The following is a 25773-nucleotide window of genomic DNA, read 5'->3' as shown; positions in this document are numbered from 1 at the left end:
TAATGCCTTATCTTAATCAAAGTCCAATATTTCATTAAACAAATCAACCAATCACCAATATCTTATTATAAAAAATAAAAAATAAAAAATATTATAAGAAACCGATTCGATGGGGGATAACAAAAAAGATAGGAACAAAACAAATTAAATTGAACACCATGTGAAAGGCACCCATTGCCTCGAATCTGGCATATATTGTTGCCATGTTTCTGTTTTTCTTACAAAGTCCATCCCCATCTCTTACCAGTTCAAGGTTGTTGCATCCCCATCTGCATCTTCTCCGGGGGAGACCAATCAGCCTTTCACATGTCGAGGTTTAATTAATTAATTAGTTAATTAGTTAATTCAAGTCAATAGAGTATTGGACTTTAGATTAATTAGACACTAAGCAAACGATAAATCAAAGGCGCCCACGTGATCGATCCATGGCAATCGATGAGGAATCTTGTTGAATGTTAGATCATAAAATTGATCATATAATCAAGATGCTAATTAAATAAGTTTAACATTGTTAATTTCAAATGAATTTGTCTTACAGGCTCTATAGTTTCACACTAATTTCCTTGACGTTGAATTCTTCTTGCATGAACTTGATTTATTACCAGCCATCCATCTTGTAATCTTTTAAAAGTTACATGGAATGGTCAAATACAAATGAATTTAATTTACCGAGTTAAAAATTTTAAAATTTAAATTAATTAATTCATGAGATTATAAATTTTAATGTAAATTAAAACTAGAACTTGAAAAAAAATAAAATAAAATGCAATGCTGAAAGATTTGCCTCAGTACAGTTCCCCTATTGACTTAAAATATGTAAAGAAATTATATACACTCATGATTGTACGGAAAATCTCTAAATATTGAAGACAAAATTGATGACTTTGAGACGATATGCACCCTAAGTTTTTTTTTTTTTTGGCTTTTAAATTTTTTTTGGTTCATTATTTTTTAAAATATAAATTATCCAATAGACAAACTTAAAAAATCATGACCCCAAATGACATAAGTAGGGTAATATTTTAACTAGAAAAGCAATCTATTCAATTGAAATCTATGTATAGATAATATAAGATCATCTGATAAAATTATTCTATACTAGATTTTTTTAAAAATTTTTAATTTATCCTTAAATCTTATTACTCTATTACATACTTAATTAAAAGAGAATATTATGCATTTAAACTTTCTCAAACTCGCAACTTATAAGTGTCAACTTCAATAACATGTAAATTGATTCAAAAAATAATCGGTTATAATTGATTTTTTTTTGTTTGTGCTTGAAGCTGGACTGTGTTTTTTTTTTTCCGGATTCAAAATTCTTGGATATGTTTGTAGCAGCAAGTTTTCAACCCTTCCATAGAGTTTATAGGCAGCGAAATCCATGGGCTGGCCCATGAAATACTGGATTTTGAAATAAGTGGCCCAACACTGACCAGATGATGCCAAGCCGAGGCCGGCTCATTTTATATGTCTTTTTCTTTTTACCGTTCGCGTGGATAGTTCCTTGGTAAAATATTAAAATTTTAATTTTAATGTTTAAAATTTAAATTTTGATCATTTTTAATATCAAAAAGAAAAATATATCTGGTTGAAATTTTTTTTTTTTTTTAAATTTGAAATAAATCAATATATAGAAGAGAATTATGAATAATCATGCTACACAAATCTTATAAAATGGGATAAATGTGATCCTGATTTGTTTGGCTTCTATTGTTATATAAGATCAAGTGGAACTCTAACCAGTTGTGCAGTGATCAAAATTTTAGTGGGGGATTTGAAAATGAGAGCCATTGAACCTGAATGGAAGAAAATAGTAACTTTATTTTGTGTGCTATGTCTGTCTTTTATTTCTAGAACCTCCCATGTCTCTGGTCTTTCTTTCCTTGACTCAATTGGAAAGTTATTCAAGTCTCTTGTCACCATGCACCCATCACTTGTGGACAGGACAAAGTTAAGAGGTACAACTCTGATCCCCACTAAAAAAAAGAAATCAAATACTATAACAATAAGATCATGATTGGCACCAATTGCAAAATTCTACATCATACTCAATTCACTATGAATAATTAATCATAGAAGCATTTAATTTCTTGGATCTTTCAGGGTAAAATCTCTAGTTAATAAATTGCCAGTTTGAAAATTTTGGTATCTTTGTTCTGTAATTTCAGGATTTTTTATATGATTTTCAACCAGTGTGTGCTGTCATCATGAATTTGAACTCTTCAAAATTTATGAGTCCATCTCCATCTTTATCAACTCCTTTGATCATGAGGAAGCATTCATTGAGACTACACTTTTCATGGCCAAGACCAGCCAGTATTTTCTGCAACTCCTTAGCTGATATGAATCCATTTTTGTCAGAATCAAATATGGCAAATGCATCCATTAACTCATCTTCGTTGTCTCTGAACTGGACTGTATTCACTCCAAGAGCATCCATGAATTCCTCAAAGTCGATGTATCCGTCACCATTTCGATCCAATTCCCTTACCATTCCATCAGCTTCCTTCTTTGCTGCCGACCTTTTCTGCCCCAAAGACAATAGCACTTCCCTGAGCTCGAGTGATGATATTTTCCCGTCTCCATTAGTGTCAATGAGCTTGAACACCTGCTTCAGCTGACTAGAAATTTCCATGGAAGCAAATGAAGAGGAGCTGCAATCTAAACCAGCAAGTAGCACCTTGGGGTCTCTTTGCTTGTATCCCATTTCATTTCTCAAGACTTTGAGCTTTAGGAAAAAATTTTTGGCCTGCTTGCTCAAAAGCATTAGGCAAGACTCAAAAGGCTTAGACATTTGTTAAAACTAACAGAGGAGATACAAGGAATAGAGGATATCAATGGACTAATGGCAGATATGCTATGAGGAGTTGATCAAAGGGGTAATGGTAATTATAGCAAGAACTCAATTGCGGAAATACGAATTGTCCGCATGAAAAGAAAGTTGAAATGGATTGATGGATACTCTGAATACGAATTTATTTATGGTGGAGAAGCACGTTACATGGTTCTCTTCACTTCAGTTATACAATCAAAACTGAATAATGTGTTTCAAAAGTCAGAGGAGCACCCTTTTCTTTCATATTGATGATTTGATAGCTTGTTAGAATACTAGTCAAGGAGGAAGATGAGGTAATTGTTGGAGATTTCTTCTGATTATTTAGATACATGAATATCTTAGAAAGTACTGGTGAATTTGACTGAACTTTTGCAATTATGTGGTTGGAATTGGCCCGTTGCTGTGTGGCTTTGCAGACAAACTCATAATCTTCAAAGCTTAATTATTATAGATACCATATAATTGCATGTGTCACTTACTGAATAACCTAAATAAAAGGAGTTGGAAGATGAGGTGACTCTCCAGCCAGAAAATGCTCCATCATTTTCCAACATGCATCTTGATCAGCAAGGCCCTTCCCTTCAAGAACATACAAAATGTGGAACAATTTGTTGGCCATACTACAGTGTTATATAATATAGAGACTGTCATTTGACTGTTTTTTACCCTTTTTTCTCCACAGCTATAAAAGAATATATATATATATATATAATATATATATATATGGTTGATTTTTCTATTGTTGTCAGTAGTGAAGGGCAATGTTTAAATAGATCTTCATCAAAAGTTATGCCCTGAAATTGAAAAGACTAAGCAATATAGATTCATCCTTATGCAAACTGACAACATGGTTAATTCGGTGAAAGAAAAGTAAGCAAATAAAGTAACTTGAGATTTTCTTGTAGATGCAGACTGTAAACTTAAATTTTCCTTCTATATCCAAACTTCCTGCTGCAGGTAAATTGTATACAATCAATAATAGAGAAACGATAGGAGTTCATACTTTGTTAGATAAAGTTATTCTGCCGTGCATGTATCTCCAACCTAACCTTATCGCTGAATGCAACTTCTACATCAAACAATAAAGAGTAGTAGTGCCTCTATCTTTTCTTTTCTATATATCAGAAAGCGAAAATGAAGAAAAACCAGGTGCCTCTTCCTTTTACGAAGAGATAATAGAGGATCTTTTTTGTATATTGTGAAGTGGTGTATACTTCGTTGAAATCCATTGATAAATAATTTACTAAGATGCAATTCCTACCCCCTTCTTCACTTCTATATATTATGATAAGGTATAATAACTGGCTTGTTAGCTTCCCTCTCATGCTAGTGAACTAGAGCTATATATAACGCATATAATCAGTTTGTAGCAAAGCATTTCTTTCCACTATGCTTCCGTTTAAAGTATTCCATCTGGAATCTAATTGATCTCCATCGATCTCTCACATGTACAAGCAACTAATTTTATTCACACCGCCATAGGTAGATGCGCACTAGAGCTTGATTCTTCATATTCTCCTGCCTAATTGGACCAGTTGTGAGCTATGTGTCATGTTTTTGATGTCAAATCTCTCTCTTTCCCTCAGAAATTGTATTTGGAAATGAACTCAATCATGGAGAGGTAGAGACATCAGAAATGTACAACAATCAACTAGGAATTAAGGCAGATATGCATGCTTTATGAATGGGGAACAAGTGGAAAGCAAAGTGATCTTGATAAAGAAGAAAAAGAAAGACTGAAAGACGATAGATACATGAGTGAGTGCCTCTTGTCCTTTTAAAATATTTCCCTGAAATTTTTATGTCTAGGATTCTTGGAGTATTTATAAGCTTATGAGTCCTAAATGTTAAGAAAGATACTAATAAAATGAGTCCAAATGAGGTTTGTTTGATGTTTGTGTGTTTTTGGTTTCAATCATCAAACTAAATCAGTTGCATTTTGCTTTGCTTTTTGTATGTCATTTTTCAAGACCAAAAAAAATCACAATGGATTACATGGACATGTTGCAGACTCCACGCAAAAATAAAGCAGAGTTTTCAGATGTCTTTAATGGCTTTCCACTGGTACAGGTTTTTTCCACTTGAAGGCAGGACAAGATTGATGACCATAATTTGCTGTCTTTCCCCCTTTTAAAGGCCTTCTTTTCTCCAAAAGAAACATCAAATAAAAAGTTTGATTGCCTAATATATTTACAATAAGGACAGGAAAAAGTAAAAGAAACCATTTCTGTCAGAATTTACCTCTCATCTCATAATATAGGCATATGTTACAAACCGAGAGTTATATTGCAACTTCATTTTCTTTTTCCTTTTTCCTTTCAAGAACAGTTATTAAATGTTTCCTAAAGTACTATGTAAACTGATAAAATATGAAATGATAAGAATATAGAATAAACTATCAGTGACTTTAGAAAATGAAAGAAAAAGCTTAGTTATGGTGGCCCAGGTAGCCCATTTTGATTCCTTATAGCATAGAATCTGAGCAACCCATTCATCTTTAAAGGCCAAGCACAGCCAGCAGGACCACAGCATTATTGCTCACAACTTTTATACCAAATCTCCCACCCTGAATATATTACTGATCCTCACATTATTTTACTCTTTTCATTGAAAAATACTATGAAATATAATTACAATAGTAAATGAAACCAGATCAGAATCTTTGTTAGTGGAGACAAGGGTGGCTCATCTGGTTTTCAGTTTTATTCTTGTTCAACTTCCCACATGGCGATGATTTTTCTACTATCTTTCTATCAAAGATATGTTAGTCCTTCAAGAACAAAATAAAGGATGCAAAGCATCAGGTTACAAACCATTTTAGTTACTTTCAAGCAATGAATCAGGACGGAGAGAAAGGTTCTGGGAATTTCATTCCTAGGCAGCATCCTGTTTAATTAGTCTGTAAAACTTGTGCAAAAGTAAATATGCTTAGGAAGAAACAACCTGAAAGTCTGAAACGAATATCTCACGAGATGTGAAGAGGATTTGTAAGCATGATTTGGCCTTTTGCATTATCATCACGCACTATAAATCCACCACCTAACTTTCACTTTCTTAATTGGCTGTTACCATTAAAAAAAGCCACCAAATTTGCACCTTCAGAAACTAACACCCTCACGAAACTCATGCACTAGCAGTAGCCAATCAATCTTATCTAAGGAAACCCTGAATTCCCCATCTTTCTCCTAAGAAAGTTATATATTTTGGAATTTGGAACAATCCCCATTACCTTGCTCAAGAAATAATGCCTGCAACATCAAGATTGGAAGAGAACCCAACTGAAGAAACATCTCAGTCAGCTTCACTTTCAAATCCCACCAAGAAATGGCCTGCCAACCTCATGCAAATAATGCTTTCAGAGCTGAAAACACAGAGAGGAATAGCGGTTCCTTTGGTGGCAATGAACTTAACATGGTTTGCAAAGATAGCTGTAACGACGGCTTTTCTAGGACGGCTCGGAGAGCTCCATTTAGCCGGTGGCACACTAGGGTTCACCTTTGCTAATGTCACTGGTTTCTCCGTCCTGAACGGACTTTCTGGTGCCATGGAACCTATATGTGGTCAAGCGTTTGGCGCTAAAAACTTTACGCTCCTTCACAGGACGCTTCTGATGGCCATATTCTAGTTACTGATAGCTACACTGCCTATTTCTTTCCTGTGGCTTAATGTTGACAAAATTCTAATCCATTTTGGCCAAAAAGAAGACATTTCAGTTGTTGCAAAGACATATCTTTTCTATCTTCTCCCTGATCTAGCTGTCACTTCATTGCTATGTCCTCTCAAAGCCTATTTGAGTTCTCAAAGCATAACTATTCCCATAATGTTTAGCTCGGCTCTAGCGCTTACTCTTCACTTCCCCATCAACATCTTTCTTGCAAAAGCTAAGGGTCTTGAGGGAGTCTCAATGGCTATCCGGATAAGTGATCTCATAGCCGCAATCCTTCTAGTCTCATATGTAGTTTTGATGGAAAACAGAAAGGGAGCGAAGTGGAAGGAAGGAGGATGGTAGGATCAAGGTGTTCAAGACTGGCTTAGGCTGCTCAAGCTTAGCGGACCTTGTTGTCTTACCACCGGCCTCGAATTGGTGCTATGAGATTTTAATTTTGCTTACGGGAAGGTTACCAAATACCAAGCAGGCAGTGGGAGTGCTAGCTGTCGTGCTAAACTTTGATTACTTGCTTTACTCTGTGATGCTGTCTATGGCCACATGTGCATCTACTCGCGTGTCCAATGAGCTTGGCGCAAATCAGGCCGTCTCCGCATACCGGTCATCATACGTATTGCTGGCAGTGAGCACAACTTCAGGTTGCATTGGAGCCATGGTAATGGTAGGAGCGAGAGGTATTTGGGGCCCACTGTTTAGCCATGATAAAGGAATCATAACAGGAGTAAAAAAGATGATGTTGCTAATGGCACTTGTTGAATTCGTAAATTTCCCGTTAGCTGTTTGTGGTGGAATTGTCCGTGGAACAGCTAGGCCATGGTTGGCAATGTACGCTAATCTTGGTGGGTTTTACCTCTTAGCTTTGCCGCTGGGTATCGTTTTAGCCTTCAAGGCTGCACTTGGACTAGGCGGATTGTTGCTAGGATTTTTAGTTGGGATGGCAACATGTCTGGCATTGTTGTTGGTGATGGTTGTGAGAATAAAGTGGCATGAAGAAGCTGGCAAGGCACAAATACTTGCCTCTAATGAGGCAGTTGTTCAAGATGGAAATCTGAAAACAGTTGATACAGCAAATAACAATGAAGTATGAAAAACACCGGATAAGATGGATAGTGCTTCAAAGCCAGGCTCCATATACATAGGCACAATAACCTCGATCTCCTATCTATTTTCGTCATTTTAACTGTAAAATACAGAGGAATCTTTAATCCTCATGAATAATCAAATATAGCCCCTAGATGCAGTTGAGAAAGCCTATTTATGACGAGGCTAACTCATACATATGAAGAACTTTATATGATCTAGAAGAATGTCCAAAACAAGAAATGCAGAATTCAGCATCTCCCTTTGGGTGCTAAAGAAGAAAAGTCTTGTTCATAAAGGATTCATTCAGAATACAGCTGGAGCATAGAAGCTAAATAGGGAAGTAAAGGCAAGGTTCAGATAAAATTCAATGAATGCATGAACTGAATGGGCATAACCATCAATATCATTCAAAGGATTCATAGATTGATCACTCACTAGTTAAAAGAATTACATCCCACAATGAGTAACAAAGGCAAGTATTACCCATCTAGAGGTTCAGGTTCAGAGCTCAAAGAAGTGTGCTCCTTGGGTTTGACATCATTGAAGCCAAGCCGCCGTTATCTTGTGACCAGGTGATTCCACTTCAAACAAAATGCCAAGATGCAGATGAGTTGTAATTTCCCCATGATCACGTGCAATTTGCAGATTGAATTTAAGCATCCCTTAACCATTTTATATTTCATGCATGAAGCCATCACAGATTCCATGTACAAGACTTCTGTCAAACAGACAATGAACTCGAATATCAATAGCCATGCTGAATCTTTATCATGTTCGGGGTTATTAAAACTCTCTGAGGCATCCAGATTACCACTTTTTCTAGTCTCACTCCCATGTTCTCTATGAAATTATAATAAGGAATGAATAGAATCATATGTTCCCTTATTCAATATGTATAACTGTTCAACTGATTTATTCAGATGCATCTGATTTTGTTTACGAGACATGCAACATACATTTGAGGACCTTAAAGAAATAAAAGAATCAGCTTCGAAAGCAACTAACAATAAAAACTGGAAACTTACCAGATTTTAGTTTCTGATCAACAGCCCAATCAAGGACCCTTTGAACATATTATGTTAAAGGAGGATGCTCATGACTGAAAAAGTACAAGTCACCCCTTCCTAGAACTTTGACGGTCTCTTCACACACCTTCAAAAGTGTGATTCCATTTGCAAGCAAAAATTTTGCAGCCAGACTAGTTCCTGCTGAGCAAATGAACTTCAATATGGCATAGTACATCATTTACAGAGTTACGAGTTATATGTAACACATCTGACGAACATTTTCTTATTGCAAAGATAAGATGGATTCCAAAAGGACCCAAATTGTAACTTGAAAGAAATGCATACACTTTGAACATGTACAGTATGCAATCCTGAATACAGCAGTCAAATTCAAAATTAACAATAGCATACCCTTTTACTTTCACAATGTTTCTCAAAAATATACCCTAGTTTTCTGCAATCACTTCGTTAAAGGTACAAATATTGGTGAAGTAAGGAGATTTTCCAACACAACCAGTAACAAAATTGATGACAATATGAATTCAACACTTGTTCCGTATTTCAAAATTTCTATTCTATTTCCACAAAAGTGAAAACTAGAAACACTATGTTTTCCCCAGCAAAGGACCCATTCTGATAATAGGAATTCCCATCACTAAGTACCTACAAATCAGAAAACCAAAAAGGTATGATTAACCATAGGACTATACCCAGACAATTACGCCATAGTATCAGTACTGGCTCAGCCAAGTATAGTTAATGCCACAGTTGAACAAACTTGTTCCCCTTTTCGGAAAGATTTATACTTTTTCTTCTAACATGTTATTCACCACTAAGAAAAGGAAATTAACGAAAAGAGAAACAGGGAAATAACATTCTTGTAACTAAATTATTAATGTGGCAGCTTAAAGCTGTTAAGAGGAAAAAAAAAGTTTCTTATTTAATTAAGCAACCGGAAGACAACTATGTCACAAATTTTAGGCCCAGAAGCACTTGCTTATTATGCAATGATGCTATTGCTACCTACCAAGGCAGCACTGAAAAGTAAAACAGTGCATGTTTGCTTGATGAAATTAATCATGCTAATAACAAACCTTTGTATCCTATTGACCCCCGGTAGATCACTTCTCAATAATGCTGGTTCTCATTTTAGTAAGGGACTAAAATTGTCAATGGTCACATTTTCTTTTCAACTTAGTCTCCATTAAGATTTCACGGCACTTTCAGTGCAATTTATCATACCATCAATTAAATCAAATGCTAATTCCAATAAAATCAAATTAACATAAATTTTTTATTAAATTTTTTTTTAATCATAATTATAATAATTTTTTTTTTCAATGATAACTGTAGTAATTTTTATTATTATTTTTAATCTCACCATCCATCCAAATGCAGCTTTAGTTTGTTTCTCAATTGGGACTCTTGGAAGAATACCTTCTAGGATGACATTAGTCAGATAAATTACTAACACAAGAAAAGGGAACTAAAAGAGCTTCAAATGGAAATATCTAATGGGAAGTAGAAAATGTTATTACCTCCAGGCTTCAACCAAAATTCCCACGAGAAAAGCCTCAGTTCTAGTAGTTGGATACTTGGGTTTCCTGGCTTCCAATTCAGCCATAGCAAATGACTTTATCGCCTTCCTTGACCATCTGCGTTTCCATGCACTCAATATCTCAATAAAAAAAAAAACCTGAAAGGGAACGAAATTTATTTTTAAAAAACGTTTTTGGTTCATATTGGAGCCGTTTTCAGTTTTCACTTCCTGAACAAATTGAGTAAAAAGAATTGAATTTATTGATCAATTTTATCCCACTTTTTATTCCAACTACTAATTGTTTTTCAGAGAATCAGAGGTAAATGTGAATGCATGTGCTTTGGCAAATATTTTCTATGTCGATCGAGTTATAATTAGCTCTGTCCAGTCATCTGCCCCCAAAAGGAAAATGAGAGAATCAGAGGAACAATATCAAAAATGGATTTGAGCTGAGCCTGAACAGAAGCCTGGATCATCGAACCACTAATTTCCAGCCCACCAACCCATTTTTGTGGGTTGAACTGAACAAAGCCCTTACTCTTCTTGATTGGGCAAAGCTGGCTATCCTCCTCAATGTCAATTCACTTCATTGACAACGATACTTTTATTTCTACCCAACATTGCTCGTGATCAAAATCCCAGCAAAAGAAGCAAAATAGCATAAAGAAAACCAAAAACCCCTCTCCAAAACCCTTTAATACATCCATCATTTTCATGCTTCAGATCACATGTATCTCTTTTTAACTTGTTTGGGCAACAAGACACAATAAATTCATCGATAAAACAGTGTGTGATGCTATGTGAGTAAGCAGGTGGGGAGGGTATCTAATAAAAAAGTCTTAGGGCACCACTAAACCTGAATCAGGGGCATAATTTTCCACGCCCTTTTGTCATGATTTTGTCAATCTACCCAACACATGATCTTAAACAGAAAAACAAAATGTTGAAGGGCTCCCTGTGGGATTGTGGGCACCTCCACAGCCTCAGGCCTGCCTGTACCGCACCAATTGAAGAAAAAATCAAGTTGTTCCCACGTGGATTTTCAAGCCTGTTAACCTGGGGCTAAACGGGCAAAAAAGTAGCAGAGAATGTTCAGGCTGGTTACTCGTTAGTCAAACTGGAACCAAAAAGAAGTTGACAAACAGGGAATTTCTTTTGCATTAAACTAAGAAGATTTTGGAGCCGTGTAGGGCAGGAAAAAATCTACTTCATGTACAGCATCCACCAGTTCTCGTGAATGGGCCCCTCTTCAGCTTTCGATATGTAATATCTACATGTCAATATACATCAAAAGCCTCAAAAGTTTGGCCATTTATGCTTTCATTTTCTTTGAATAATTTTGTAGCAAAGAATATTTATTCACAGCTTTTCTTTTATATTAAGATTTAAACTTATTAATTAGCGCATATCTTCCTGTACTAAAAATTAAATGGTTTCCAGAAACAAGATGTCTTTATCACATGTCAAAAAGTATATCTTGCAAAGTATTTGCCTGAAAAATGAGTCGTTCTTAGTAAGTGCAATTAGTTGAACCTGTCTGCCAACTTCTTTCCATGACAGCTATAAACTTATTGGATTAATTAAATTAGAGAATTTTTTACACATTGAGTAAATTTTTTTTAATTTTATTAATTAAGTAAAAAATCATATGCCTCAATTTTAAAAATATTTTTATTTTATTTTAAGAAATAGAAATCATCCTGTTAATTCTAATAATAAAATTTAAAACTTTCATTATCAATTAATGCGATAAATTTTCATTAAATTGACCCAAATATATGACATTCAAAACTGAAAATTTGGGAATAAACAAAATTAAAAATTTTATTTGCGCAAAGAAAGATCTAGATTAAATCTTATTGCAGTACTGCATTCAACCCATAAATATAAACTTAATAAGAGAATTTTTCTCATATTCATATTAAGTAAATACAAAAAGGTGACAGTTGAGACGATGGGAAATTTGTTGCCACCGCCGGCGTCGTGATTAGGGGTATAATAGAGTTGAGTCGAGTTGAATAGTAAAAAATTCGAGTTTGAGTTCGACTTATAATTCGGAGTTCGATATTCGGTTTGAACTTGATCAAATTTTATTTTTTAAGTTCAAGTTCGATTCGTGATCGAATTTAAGTTATTCGAACTCGTTTGATTAAGTTCGATTAATATATAAAAATAAGTTCGATTCTTATACTCGATAAGAGTTTGATTATTTATGCTCGAATTCGGACTCGAAATATTTTATTAATTAAAATAATAAAAATATATTTAAATATAAAAATTCGATTAAGCTCGTGAACTACTCGAATCAGATATAAGAACACTCGAATTCAACTCAATCGATAAGTCGAACTACTCGAACTCGAACTCGAGCTCAACTCGATAATAATCGAATCGAATTTAAATTTTTTTTAAATCGAATTCGAATAACTTACGAGTACTAATATATCATTTACACTCTTAATCGTGACAGAATGTGAAAGAATTGACCTAAAGAGAATCAAGAATTTATTGGTCATCCTCGTGTCACTGCATTTAAAACGTGGAATGATTCATCCTATCAATCAAAACATTTAAAACGTGGAACGATTCATCCTATCAATCAAAAACATGAAACCAGTAAAAATACAATAGTTAACGACTTATTGCTTCAATTTTACCACCCAAAAAATAAACTATTGCAAGGTAAATTTTACAAATTTTAGTTTTTCCCCTTTATTTTAAAAGAGGAGGGACATCATGTAAGTTTTGTTTTTTTTTTTTTTTAGGTTAAAAATAGTTAAGATTAAAAATATTATTTTAATTTAAATTAATTTATAAATTTAATTTTAATTAAATAATAAAAAATATAAAACTTATATTAATGTAAGTGAATTTATACTCTTTTCAGAATTTATATTAATAACTTTTCGTTATCAATTTTATTGATAATATTGGATTTATTTTATTCTACCCACCATAAAAAAAACATAGCATATTAAGTTTGTTGAGATATTTTTTGGTTGAGTAAAAGTGCGACTTATGAATTTATCAAATTTATTAAAAAATAAATGAAAGTTAGAAGACGAGAGAAGGTTACTTGATAAAGTCATTATCAGCTTTTTTTATACGGGAATATATCATTTTATAAAAAATCAAGCAACTCAAAATTTCTTGTCACTTTCATATCACCCTGTTATAATTAGTTAGTTAAAAAATGGTGGGACTTGTTGAAAACTTCAAGCCTAGACCTAATCATTAAAAAAGAAAAATAAAATCAAGGTTTGCTATAAGACACTCGGATGGAACTTTATTATTATTATTATTATTTTCCTTCTCAATAACCAATTGAATTCGTGCTTTCTTAAAACCAAAAGGCATACATCAAAATTTCGTCAATTTAATAATTTAAAATATAATATAAATATAAATATAAAATATAAAATAATATAATTTAAAATTTTATTAATAATTTTATGTAAAATTAATAAAAGTAAAATATATATCTTTTAATTTTTATTGATATAAATTATTATATATAATTTTTACATAAAATATAATATAAATATATAAATTTTAATATTTTATGTAATATAAATATACAAATAGTCAAATTTATTCAAAGGTTTCGCCAAGGAGATATGGCAAAAGTCTCCATCCTTAATTGACTTCAATTTGCGGCAAAATTTTTCAATTTCTGCCTCGTGCTTTGACAAATCAGTTTTATGTATATAAAAAATTATGTAGCAAGAATTAAAAAATTATATGTATTCAAATATAAATTTTAAATTTATTGAATATTATATTTTTTAATGATATATGCATTAAAAATCAATTAAATAAAAATTCAGGATCATGGACAAATCAATTTCCCTTCCTCAACAAGTAGCTTTTTTTTCAGCTGGCCCGACTTGATGTAATATGCCGGCATCCATCAATGAATGAAGTTTCTTTAATTACAATAAATAAATAAATAAATAAATAAACATGTTAATTATCCCCTAAACCTGAAAGCTGGCTATTTATTTTCATTTATTTTTTCTTTTTTGGAAAGGTTTACGGATTTTGAATTTTGATGATAAGAAGCTAACTTGTCCAAAAACATGTTGAACAAGTGGTGTTAAATGTTTAATGATATTTAATTTGATTAGGGTTCATAAATAAGAGAGCTAGATTATATTATTTGTTGAGAAACTAGTAAATAATTGCATTTATTTGGATAATAAAGTTTGATTTTTGTACCCTGTGTTTGCCTTCCATTAATTTGGATAATAAAAAATTTTCTTATCAAGCTATAATGAATGTAATAAAACCTATCTATAAGTGATAATTAGAGATATTTATAAGTCAAGTCGAGTTTAAATTGAGCTCATATTTGATATTAATAGTTTATATGCTTATTTAAATTTAATTAGATCTCGTATTTCGGATTTTAAAATTTTTAAAACTCGACTTAAATTAAAAAAATAAATCTTTAAATTAATTCATTAAACACAAATTATATAATAAAAAATAAAAAAATCCTTTTAAAAATAAATATTAAAATAAAAATTACATATATATAATTATAATATTTTAATTATATATTTTTTATTCATATCAAAATTTCATTTTTTTATCTTAGATTCAACTTAAAATTTAATCGAACTTAAAAATTATATTTAAATTCATTCAATTGTTTTTAATTTTTTATCAAATATTCTTAAAAATTGAACAAATCTTTGAATTTAGTCAAATAGCTTGATCATTGAATAAATATAATTATAACCAACCAATAATCATTTAAACACATTGGCAAACACATGAAGTCACCATCCAAAGAAACTTAAAACAATGGTATAAAAATTGAACTCTTTCAGACCCTCCAAATGCCCCAAAGTGCTTCAACCCCAAGTAACCAAAATAAAAGGTTGGCGTTAATTAAATTAAAAAAAAAAATTGTTTTTTATATATTAAAATTCTAAATTTTTAATAATAATAATAAAAAAAGAAACCGGACTTGCAAGGCAAGCCAGCTCTGGTATGCAAATCTTTCTTCGCTTTCTGTCTACGTTTTCTTAGTTAGCTCCACAGTCTCCCACTATCACTGCCTTGGTTTCTCTGAAGTGGAAATATTTGCCATTTGATTGAGATCCTACGGTGAGGTAAGCAATCAGTTGCTGCCTGAAATTGTAATTGCCTTACCAAGCAAAACCCTCCGTCATCATCGGGAATCTTTTTCAAGAAGAATATTCTCCAAAAGGTTTAATAAAATAATGATTTTTTAAAAAATCCAATGTCAAACAATATTTTTTTTGGGACTAGATATATAAGTAAAAAATTATAAATACTATAAAGATTACATAATTACCCATGTGCTTCATTTTAGATTATTACCCAAAAAAATAAAAGACTTTATTCTTTGTTTCAAATAAAATATGATTCTAAATTTATGGTTCTTAATTAAATTTGCTTCAACTCAAAAAACACGTTTTATAGTAGCAATAAATGTATAAGTGATTGAAATTTTGAAAATAACTTAATTAAAAAAAAATTGATGTTTGTCTTTTGCTTTTTATTTTTAAAAAATGAACCTAAAAAATCCACATGTTTTGAAATTTCGCTATCAGACCTTAAAAAATGATTTTAAAGAAATAAAGATTTAATGTGACATAATAATTTAGAAACATACTTGTTGAATAATTTTTAATATGATAGACGATGGATTCAATAGAAGCGGAGATGAAAAATATATTAAATTTGTTAGAAAAAAAGAGGGTTAAATGTTATCAATATAATATTTTGAGTCATTTTGATATTTAAATCATAAAATATATATATAAAAGAAATAAATTAGAAAGTTTTGAGAGAAAGTAGAGAGAGAATTAAGTTGTATTATGATATCTTTTGATCTAATCCTATCTTTTATATTTTATAAATAATGAAGATATTAATTGAATTTCTTCACAATCTAACAATATGCAGCTTAAAAAAATAAATATTTATTTTTACATATTTTTTAATTTCATAAAATTTTCCTAAAAAAAAAAAAACGATGTCACAATGAGGCCATAACCGTGCCTTAAAAATGTAGTAGTGACCAAAGCATGAGCAGGGCCTAGCACCGGAGAATCACATGGACAAGTTTGACCAAATCATGATTTTCTAAACAAGTACCCTAATTCGACGGCCATGATCTGTTGGTCGAGAAAATTTAGGATCCTTGGACCATAAAACGTGAAAAAACATGCAATATCCCAAAATAAGTGAAAAAAAAAAAAACCAACCGAATTCAAAGCTCAATTAAACTAAAGATTTGAGCAAGAAATAAAATAAAAAATAAATATGATTTATTTCACAAATATCGAAATTAATTGTCACTATTTTAATCGAACATGTTTAATCACGTCAGAGAAAAACACGGTTCGAGTGTCTCACGGAGAGATCTGCTGGCCTGTTGTATCCAATCCTAACCCGTATCTCACTTAACTTCCAGCATCCAACGAAAACCTGTCAATTTAGGCGCAAAACATAATAAGTCAGAAAACGTGCCTCACACGACTAGGTCTAAACTCTAAACTTATGAGCACAGTTTTTGGGTCTTCCGACCAATTAAATGCGACCACGCTAGATGTACCTATATTTTTTCTAATGGACAAATTTGTCCTTTCAGAGATCGCGACCGTACTAAAAGGAATATGAATATACAATTCGATCGAACGTTTGGGGTTCGAATCTTCAATTTCTCAGCTTTTTTTTCTTCTTTTTTGTTAAAAGTACCGTCGATCCAAATAATTTCTTTTCTAAAAGAATCGAAATGACGAGAAAGGCGAAGGTACGCACTTGTAGTGAACAAATCAAGAAAATCAGAGGGTAAAAAGGGAAATTGAGTGGATTCATAAGTCAAAGTAAAGATCCGCATTACACTACGAAATACAAGAGAGCCGATGCGATCGGTGCGTTGTCAAGTGCGGACGTCATAATTCCGTTTGGCTAAACTAAAACTTTATTATCAAGCCACAAAGGGTCCAATTTGCCGACGTGGATGGATCCTTCACCGTTGATAAAAATATACCGTCCTCTTCCTCATTCTTGATTCGAAGACACGCAAAAGGGCAGTGGCCTCGGTAGAGGTGGCATGGAGCTGGACGTATGAACTACCACGATTGGAGATCTAGCGACATTTGGCAGATTCAATAGTAGATTGGATGTGAGAATTGGGATTTCATCGAATTTGGTTTAAATTTGTTGGGTAATATATAATATTATAAATTTTAAAATTTGATTTAAATTTAAATTAATTTTTTATTAAAATCGATTTAATTTAAATTTAATTTTATTAATTTTTAAATTTTAATTTTTTTTATTTTTTATATATTACTTTAATAAAAAATTTAATATATTTAAATAAATTATATATAAAATAATTATTTTATTTTATAAAATTTTAAAATATACATATAAAAATTAATAAAAATATATAATTTAATTCGATTCATTTTTTTAATTTTTATATTTTAATATAAATCTAATATATATTTAATATTTAAATTTAATTTAAATTAAATAAAAAAAATTCAAATCTAATTAAATATTATTATTTTAAATCGATTTTTAATTTAAAAAAAAATTTTCACCCCTAATGTAAGAAAAATAGGTCAAGCGGGAGGGCGTTACTCGGCCATGTGACCTTTTTTCCTTTTTTTTTTTTTCTTTGCGTATGCTAGGGGCGTGGTTTGACTGATTTCGACTTTCGATATTATAAAAAAAAAACTTACAAAAAAAATATTAATTAATGTAGTCCATAAATATAGGGGAGCATTAGAAGAAAGGGGGGGTTAAGGACGAGGCGTGGTTTGCGCTATGTAACTCTGTTCTTTTTCTGGAGACAAAAACAAGGGAAAGGAAAAAAAAAAAAAAAAAAGAGAGAAATAAGAGTTTGGTGAGGGGGTTGTTATTAGGGATTTCGTCGAAGGTATTACAAAGTGGAAGAGTTTTAAGAGTATCTGGCATTTGGCCTCGTTTGATTCAGCCAAGACCGTTTTTGGTTTCCAAGGTCTTTCCAGAAATACAAGGTTTGTTTCTTGAAGTTGTTTCTTTAGTGAAGTTTTCAATCTTTTTTGGATTCTTCAAGATACAGCAAACCAAGAAGAAAGAGAAGAGAAAAAATGGAGTGGCATGCTTGTCTTGATGAATATGAGAAGCTTGTTATAAGGATGAGCACTCCCAGGTTTGTAATCTTAGTTTCTTTTCTTCAAATCAAACAAAAATTCACAAAACTTTTTGTTGTGAGTCAGTGGTTTTGCAACAAAAACTAGTTGTGGGTTTTCCTGTTGATTTTGCCTTATAATTCGAGCTCCCTGGGATTTTGGGTTTGAACTCTGTTATGGGCTTTTGATTTTCACCTTATTTTTTGATCATCTGTTCTAAACCCTCCAATTTCTTTATCACATGTTTCCTTTTGCTTTCACTGTTCTTCTCTGTTCTGGCTTCAAGCAAGGTCTCTGCTTTTAATTTGGAACAGTATCTCTTCATACTTATGGAAACTAGTTAACAGAATCAATTCCAAACTTTAACCAATTGTCACAATTTTTTAATTAAAATTATTAACATTTATACAATTTTCATTTTTGTAATAATTCCTTGACATTTTCTTTTTCTTTTCCTTCGTATTTTCCAAAAGGTCATCAAATCTTCCTTAGACCTTTCAAAGATCACATTCATAAAAATTTTCTTCCTTCTGAAGTGTGAATAATTTGAAAAAGAAAAAAACTTAATAGAAAGTACATTTCCAGACTTGACCTTTTCTTTTTACTGTTGTTACAGGGTCTTGATCGACAATGACGTTTGCGCCACCGCAACTGTGGTCAAGGTGGGCTTCCACTAAACATCTCAGATATAAACGCACCGCACAAATTGCTGTCTTTTCTTTATTATTTCCCAAAATTTTGACTTGTGGTCCTCTTTTGTGCTTTGAGTTTTCAGAACCTTTGACTCATTCCTTCCTCGTACTTCGATTCCTCAGGTTGTTAGTGCTAGAAGACACGGAATTTTGTTAGACGCTGTTCAGGTTTTAACGGATCTGAATCTTTCAATTGAGAAGGCTAACATTTCATCTGATGGCCAATGGTTCATGGTTGGTAAGCTGAATTTACTGAAAAAAAACGATTTTTGAGATAAAATTTGTTCCTTTGGCAGGTTACTATTTCTGGGTGTTACTTGAAATCGTTGATACTGAAATTTTCCTTTTGGATTTGCAGTTTTCCACGTTACTGATTTAAACGGAAAGAAATTGACTGATGAGAGCGTTATTAGCTACATTGAACAGGTAGTTATTACACTTCATTTAATTTTTTTATTAATGCCCTTTATGCTTGCTTAATTTGCCATGAAACTGATTTTTGTTTTGTTTTATTTTGTCTGCGTTACAGTCCCTTGAGACCACTTACCCCGATAGAAGCCATGGATTTAATGGCTTAACAGCTTTGGAATTGACGGGAACAGATAGAGTTGGTCTTTTATCGGAAGTATTTGCAGTTTTAGCTGATATGCAATGCAGTGTGGTAGATGCTAAAATATGGACTCATAATGGTCGAATCGCATCTTTAATTTATGTAAAAGACTGCAATTCAGGGTCCCCAATTGAGGACTCACAGCACATTGACAGAATCATAGCACGTTTAAGGAATGTTTTGAAAGGAGACAATGATACTCCTAGTGCGAAAACTTCAGTTTCTTTGGCTGTAACCCACACTGAGAGAAGGTTACATCAAATGATGTTTGCAGATCGTGACTATGAAAGAAAGCCTACTTTGCAACATAGGGCGGATTCAGCTGCGGTCACCGTGCAAAATTGGGTGAAAAGGAGTTATTCAGTTGTGAATGTTCAGTGCAAGGATCGAAACAAGCTTTTGTTTGATATTGTTTGCACATTGACAGATATGCAATATGTTGTGTTTCATGCCACCATCAACACAGCTGGGGATAAAGCATATCTGGTACTTAATTGTTTTGTTATTAATCTTCTTTAAGACTTTGGTTACGTGACTTCAGTCCGTTTGTTGACTTAAATTTGTTTATTCTTGTTACAGGAATTCTGTATTAAGCACATAGATGGAACCCCAATTAGTTCAGAAGCTGAGAAACAACGTGTAATCCTTTGCTTACAAGCTGCAATTGAAAGGAGAGCATCTAAGGTATATTTCTATTCCAAGTCATTTCTGTATTTAGCAGTTGAATCTTTAAATTTTTGGCGTTTATCCCATATTCCAAGCACTGATGCGTTGTTTGTGTCATTCCAGGGTGTAAGGCTGGAGTTATGCATATCAGATAGGCAGGGTCTATTAGCAGAAGTGACCCGAACGTTTAGAGAAAACAGTCTTAACGTGACAAGAGCCGAAATATCAACCAGGAGGGACATGGCTCTAAACGTTTTTTATGTAACAGATGCAATCGGGAACCAAGCAGATCCCAAAATCATTGAATCAATAAGACAAAAGATTGGTTTAGGGAACTTAAAGGTGCAGGAACTACCATTGATTTATCATCAAAATGCAGAAAGCGAAGAGCAAGCAGTAGGGGTTGGTGGGGCAGTGTTGTCATCACTTGGGAGCCTAGTGAGAAGGAATCTATACAATTTGGGGTTGAGTAAATCCTTTTCTTGAAGCCGTAAACTCCAGGGCAACAATATTTGGAGATATTTGTTCAGTGCTCTTTGGATGGCAATTGGCATATTCTTTGCTTCAGGTTTTGGCTTTGGCCTTTGTGTACATATGAAAAAGTTGGAATTTGATGATAGTTGTTGTGAACTTGTGATAGTTGGGTTTCGGTTAGTTGAATAGACAGAACCACATGGAGAAGATTGGGGCAGCTCCATCAAAATTTTTTAATCACCCACCAATGCCTGGTTTGGAGGAAGAATTTGAATGACGGTGGAAAACAGAAGAAAAGTTAAAACAATGGTGGGGTCTGTGAATTTGTGCTATAGATTTATTGCTGGCGGAGAAGATTAGGTAGAAGAAAAATATGGTATATTATACACGACATCTGTACATAACTTTTTAAAGTATTAATATTAATTATAACGGTTGACTGGGTATTTTTATATTTTTACTGGCTACTTTTTTCTGCTTGGCTCCATTTGTTTGAAGGAAGAATCATATGGGCCTAACCTTCTAGATTAAAAAGAATCCTTTGCCAAAGGTAATCGATCAAGATGTTCTTGTCTAATCAGCAGATTTTTAAGCAAGTTGGAACCAATCAAGGGGGAAAAAAAAAGAAAAAATGATGTAATTCAACAGTGTTTTGCTGATCTTTGAAAGGGAATCCTATTTATATTTCCTTTTTTTTATTCTTAATATCTTATTTTTATTTATAATAAAAATAATTTATATCTTTAACTGTTTGATTTAATAATTAAGATAATATTAAAAAAGATATCAATTGTAATTCGAATTTCAATATTTTTTCTCTTCTTTAATGTATGACTCAGTCTTTCTTGAATGATTAAAAAATAATAATAAATTATACCTCATTCACCGTAACGTTGAAAAAGTTTTGGTATAGGAGGGAGTATTACCTATCTAACCAAGCAACCACTTTTTCTTTAGGCCCTAAATCCAACCAACAACTTTAAACCAAGTCAAGTGGCATAAAATTCCAAATTAAACATAAATTTTAACCAAATTTGAGCTGGTATTGGCCAGCCATTCAAAAGTTTGGTGGGAGTTAGGTGATCAAACTATTCCAGTGTAACCTAACTTCTTACTTTTTTTCAACGGAGATCGTCGCATTTAAGAAATATTTTAGAAAAATTATAAGTTTTGAAATTTAAATAATTATATATATTAATTAAAATAAAAATTAATATTTGATATATTATTAGTGTAAAATTTTAATTATACAAGTGAGATTAAAAAAATAATATATATTTATTAGGATATATTTAAAAAATAAAAATTTAATTTAAAAAAAAAAACGTCTCATCTTTTTAATCCTGTTTGTATAATTAAAATTTTACTAAGACAATATAACTCTTAAAATAAACCCTAAATTTGTATAGCCTAACTTGGTAGAGTTAGTACCAAGTCTTGCAACAATTAATAAACCAGCATAGACCAGCGATTATGGAAGAAATTTATGGTGGATGGTTAATTATGAATTCCATAACGGTCTGCACCCGCTGTCGGCTATAATTACCTCATCAAAGTTAATTAAACCTAAATGTAATTTATACCTTCCTGCTAAAATGTTAGTGTGCCTGCATTTTAAATCAGTCCATTCTTATTTGATAAAGCATCTATATAACAACTAAATAACTGGAATATCAATGTTAAAGACCCTGTTTATGCTTGGCTTGAGCTTGGAAGAACCCTTGTTTATTGTAATTGTTGTGCTTATTGTGATGAACTTGTGCTTTCCCTCTATATATTCCCACTAATTCAAATAGATATGGCATTTGGCTGATGATGGATAAGTTCTTTCTTGTTGTATTGCTTTGAAATCCTAGTTAAAATCCCATTTTAGTAAGGAAACTTGACAAGCAGGGCAGCCAATGGTTGAGTAGATTAGCTGTCCCATGTCAGCTATCACACTTTAAAACTTAGATGATAGTAATATTTGTCTGATTACTTCTGAAAAATCCAAATTAATCAGTTGGATCATTGAACTTTGATAATCGATCGATAGAGCCAATGGCTAATTAGTAATAGTTAGCCGTAAAAAATAAGTGTGATTTGTTAATAAAATTTTAGACTAATTTTAATTTCAATAATGGTATTCAAATCCTGTAACTTCCAATAAAAAAATTATAATTTTTCGCTTTAAGAAATGAACTAATTGAATCAAATTGGCATAGAAAGTGGCAGGTAGCAGTCAAAGAAGGCAAAAACACAAGGGGAAAGTCGGCAGCTTGTCTTTACCATGTTTTTATCTGTCCAAGGAAAACACCACCCATTCCCGACATTCAATCGATCCCCTAAAGAGGAAGGTTTCATTGTTGTAGCTTTGGATTCAACTCCCTTCTCTTCTTTTTTTTTTTTTTTTTTTTAATTTAAAATTTCAAGATATTCGCCTCTTCCCCTCACTATATGATGTTAAACTCCTTTCCATTATCGGTCAGCTTTGGTTTTATAAAATAGCAAATAGAAATAGGCCATCTATTACTTTTATAAATGTGATAAGCAAAAAAGAATAATATATTATTTTTTTGGTTTTGTTTTTGGGATTTATCTTGATAGATTTGTTCTTTGGTTGTGCAACATTTATCCATAATAATTAGCCACAAAAAAGTACACATGTTTTTTTTAAAGAAAATTTTAAAAATAAATAAATTTTTTAATTTTTTAAATCAAAATAAAATATATGATATCCGATAATTAAAAAATAGTAGTTACAAATTATATATTCAAAATTATTCTAATAAAAAATTATCAATTAAATTCAAATCTAAAATCATTTATATTAAAAAAAAACGATCTTATCAATTAATTCAACTTGTTTTGCATGTTTTTACCGTTCTTTTGATACCTTTAGTTTAAAAATTATAAAAAACGAAACAATATAAGCAAAAGAATTACAAAGTTCAATAAATGCATGCAAGTGGGTAGAAACTAGAAAAAGAAAAAGAAAGTAATAAACCACTACCTCAAAGCCTCAAACAGCTGTAAAGAATTTGGCAATTTCACAATTTCAAAACTAAATAAAATCTTTTGTCATTGACCCATTAACTTATGGGGAGTGAATTGTTCCTTTCCCTTTCCCATTACAGAAAATTTTCTTCCTTTTTGTTCTCACATGACATTAGAGTTTCTTTCTTCTCTTCATCCCAACTCCAAGCAAAGTCTTTGGTTCATAAATCAAAATCCCTTTGTGGTCCACAATGGGAATTTGAAGAAAGAAATGGAAGTTTTGTCAATGTGAAAGTTGAAGTTGGTGGTAAACAACTAAGACGACTTTGACCTTAAAAGGATGTTCTAGTTAGCTATATTGCACATAGAAAATTGGGGTTTAACAGTTAACCGCGTAAGCTTCGGGGTTAGAACTTAGAGCCCGACCCTGTGGCTCACATGCCGGCAAGTGCGCCGGATAAGATGGGTATCTTAGCTGGCCCCTTTGGCTCAGGGAAGCATGAAAGAGAAAGAGACACTGACACTGTTGGAGTCACATGCCCTAATAAGGCTAAGTGTGATGGTCGCATGCTGCAAACTCCCTAGGGTTGGAAGGAGTGGTAAACCCTCCCAAAGGCACAATGGACGAAGCTTCCTAAACAAAATTTTATATGTAAGAATTTAGGTGGAATTTGTGCAAAGTAGCCGATAGATTTATAGATGTAACTTTATTGAGATTGACAGTACATGGATTACATGTAACTTTATGCTAGATTCTTTTTTTTTTTTTTTTTGCTCCAAAATATAACATAGAGACCTTCTATCCCGCAATCCATCTTACATAAAGGAACCACCATAATGCAATCTTTAATTTAAGATATTAAAATGCTTCTACAACCATTAATATTAAGTCAATCAAAAAGCAAGTATAAATTCCAAATTAATCCATTAGATTCAAAGGTAGTACGTATTTGGAATGATTATTATTATCACAAAAAACAGTAATAATTGGGTGTTTTAAAAATTCTGGAATCATATTCTAAAATTAGTAACTCTTAATAAAGAAAGAGAATTGATACACTGCTTTTTATATCACCCATCTAACCATCAAGCTAACTGTAAAAATGGATTAGGTTTAATACAATGGGTTGAAGAGGAAAGAAGAGTAAACATTGCAAATATACATTATATATATATATATATGTATGTATTTATGTTAAGTAAGGTATCTCAAATTTTGTTTAAATTTAATTTTCTCGTCAAATAATTTTAAAGTCATACTTATGATGCATATATAGGATTTCACTCTCAAAAGTATTCTGTTTGTGTATTGTTCTCTCCGTCATTTATTACGACGACAAGGATCCAGCTCAACCCATCCATCTCTCTTTTGAATGCGTTTAACTACCTGGGAAAAAGACAGGAAAAAATCCAAGAGAGTAGGGTACTAAAGTTACAAAAAAAGCCTAATATGTTATTGCAATTTATGTTGTTTTCATTTTGGTAATCAGCTATCATTCCACTTTAAATTGCAGGATCATTTATCCAAGATTTTTTGGGAAGATATTTAAATTATCCAACAAAGCAATTGCTTTGTAGAGAGGTTTGTTTGGATATGGTTAGCCCTTTTCTTTTTGTAATAAGATTCTCTATAATTTTATGCTCTAATTTGTCTATGGCTTTTTCCTTAGATCTTGTTCACATAGCTTTGAAGTTCTTGTTTATCCACAATTATTGACAAAAAACCTTTTTTTTTTAATTGTATAAAAGAGGTCATAGTTTGCGATAAGAGAATGGATCAAAAGTGTTAGAATTTAAATTTCAAATCTTTTAAATATTACCTTTTAAAGATAAAAATATGAATTAATTGAGTTAAATATTAAATTCAAAAAGCATTTTCTGTAAAGGAAATTCTTGGACTCACTTAATTTGTTAACTAACTAAAAATACTAATAATATAATATTACCACACATCTCAAAGAACATTTAGCTACATACACAATCTCCATTTAATCAGAAGCCCTATTCTCCCTACTTTATTGATCATAACAACAGAAGCTAGCTATCTCTTTTCT

At 32.1% G+C, this 25773-nt stretch overlaps 1 protein-coding gene and 3 pseudogenes across 4 annotated transcripts; 2 read left to right on the top strand and 2 right to left on the bottom strand.

The window, feature by feature from the left end:
* Positions 1 to 1727: 1727 nt before the first annotated feature.
* On the bottom strand, positions 1728 to 3071 carry LOC111315451 (uncharacterized; annotated as a pseudogene).
* A 2102-nt stretch (positions 3072 to 5173) lies between these two features.
* LOC111305796 (protein DETOXIFICATION 56 pseudogene) lies at positions 5174 to 8532 on the top strand (annotated as a pseudogene).
* Positions 8069 to 11049, bottom strand: LOC149516709 (ATP-dependent Clp protease ATP-binding subunit CLPT2, chloroplastic-like; annotated as a pseudogene).
* A 6863-nt stretch (positions 11050 to 17912) lies between these two features.
* Positions 17913 to 21197, top strand: LOC111305803 (ACT domain-containing protein ACR8-like). 4 transcript variants are annotated; one of them, XM_022903622.2, is made up of 7 exons: positions 17913 to 18321; positions 18918 to 18963; positions 19117 to 19231; positions 19352 to 19419; positions 19523 to 20089; positions 20183 to 20287; positions 20393 to 21197. In XM_022903622.2, exons 1-7 carry the CDS (start codon positions 18260 to 18262, stop codon positions 20753 to 20755), a joined length of 1326 nt encoding a protein of 441 aa, XP_022759357.2. In that variant the 5' UTR covers positions 17913 to 18259; the 3' UTR covers positions 20756 to 21197. The 4 variants fall into 4 exon arrangements, with proteins under 4 accessions (XP_022759357.2, XP_089621578.1, XP_089621579.1 ...); XM_089765452.1 differs by having other exon boundaries at positions 17915 to 18321; positions 19117 to 19227; XM_089765453.1 differs by having other exon boundaries at positions 17915 to 18321; positions 19077 to 19227.
* Positions 21198 to 25773: the final 4576 nt, after the last annotated feature.

Source organism: Durio zibethinus, chromosome 9 (genome assembly GCF_047325235.1).
Source record: "Durio zibethinus cultivar Kanyao isolate XHJ-2024 chromosome 9, ASM4732523v1, whole genome shotgun sequence".
NCBI lineage: Eukaryota > Viridiplantae > Streptophyta > Magnoliopsida > Malvales > Malvaceae > Durio > Durio zibethinus.
This window is presented reverse-complemented; position numbering and strand designations above follow the sequence as displayed.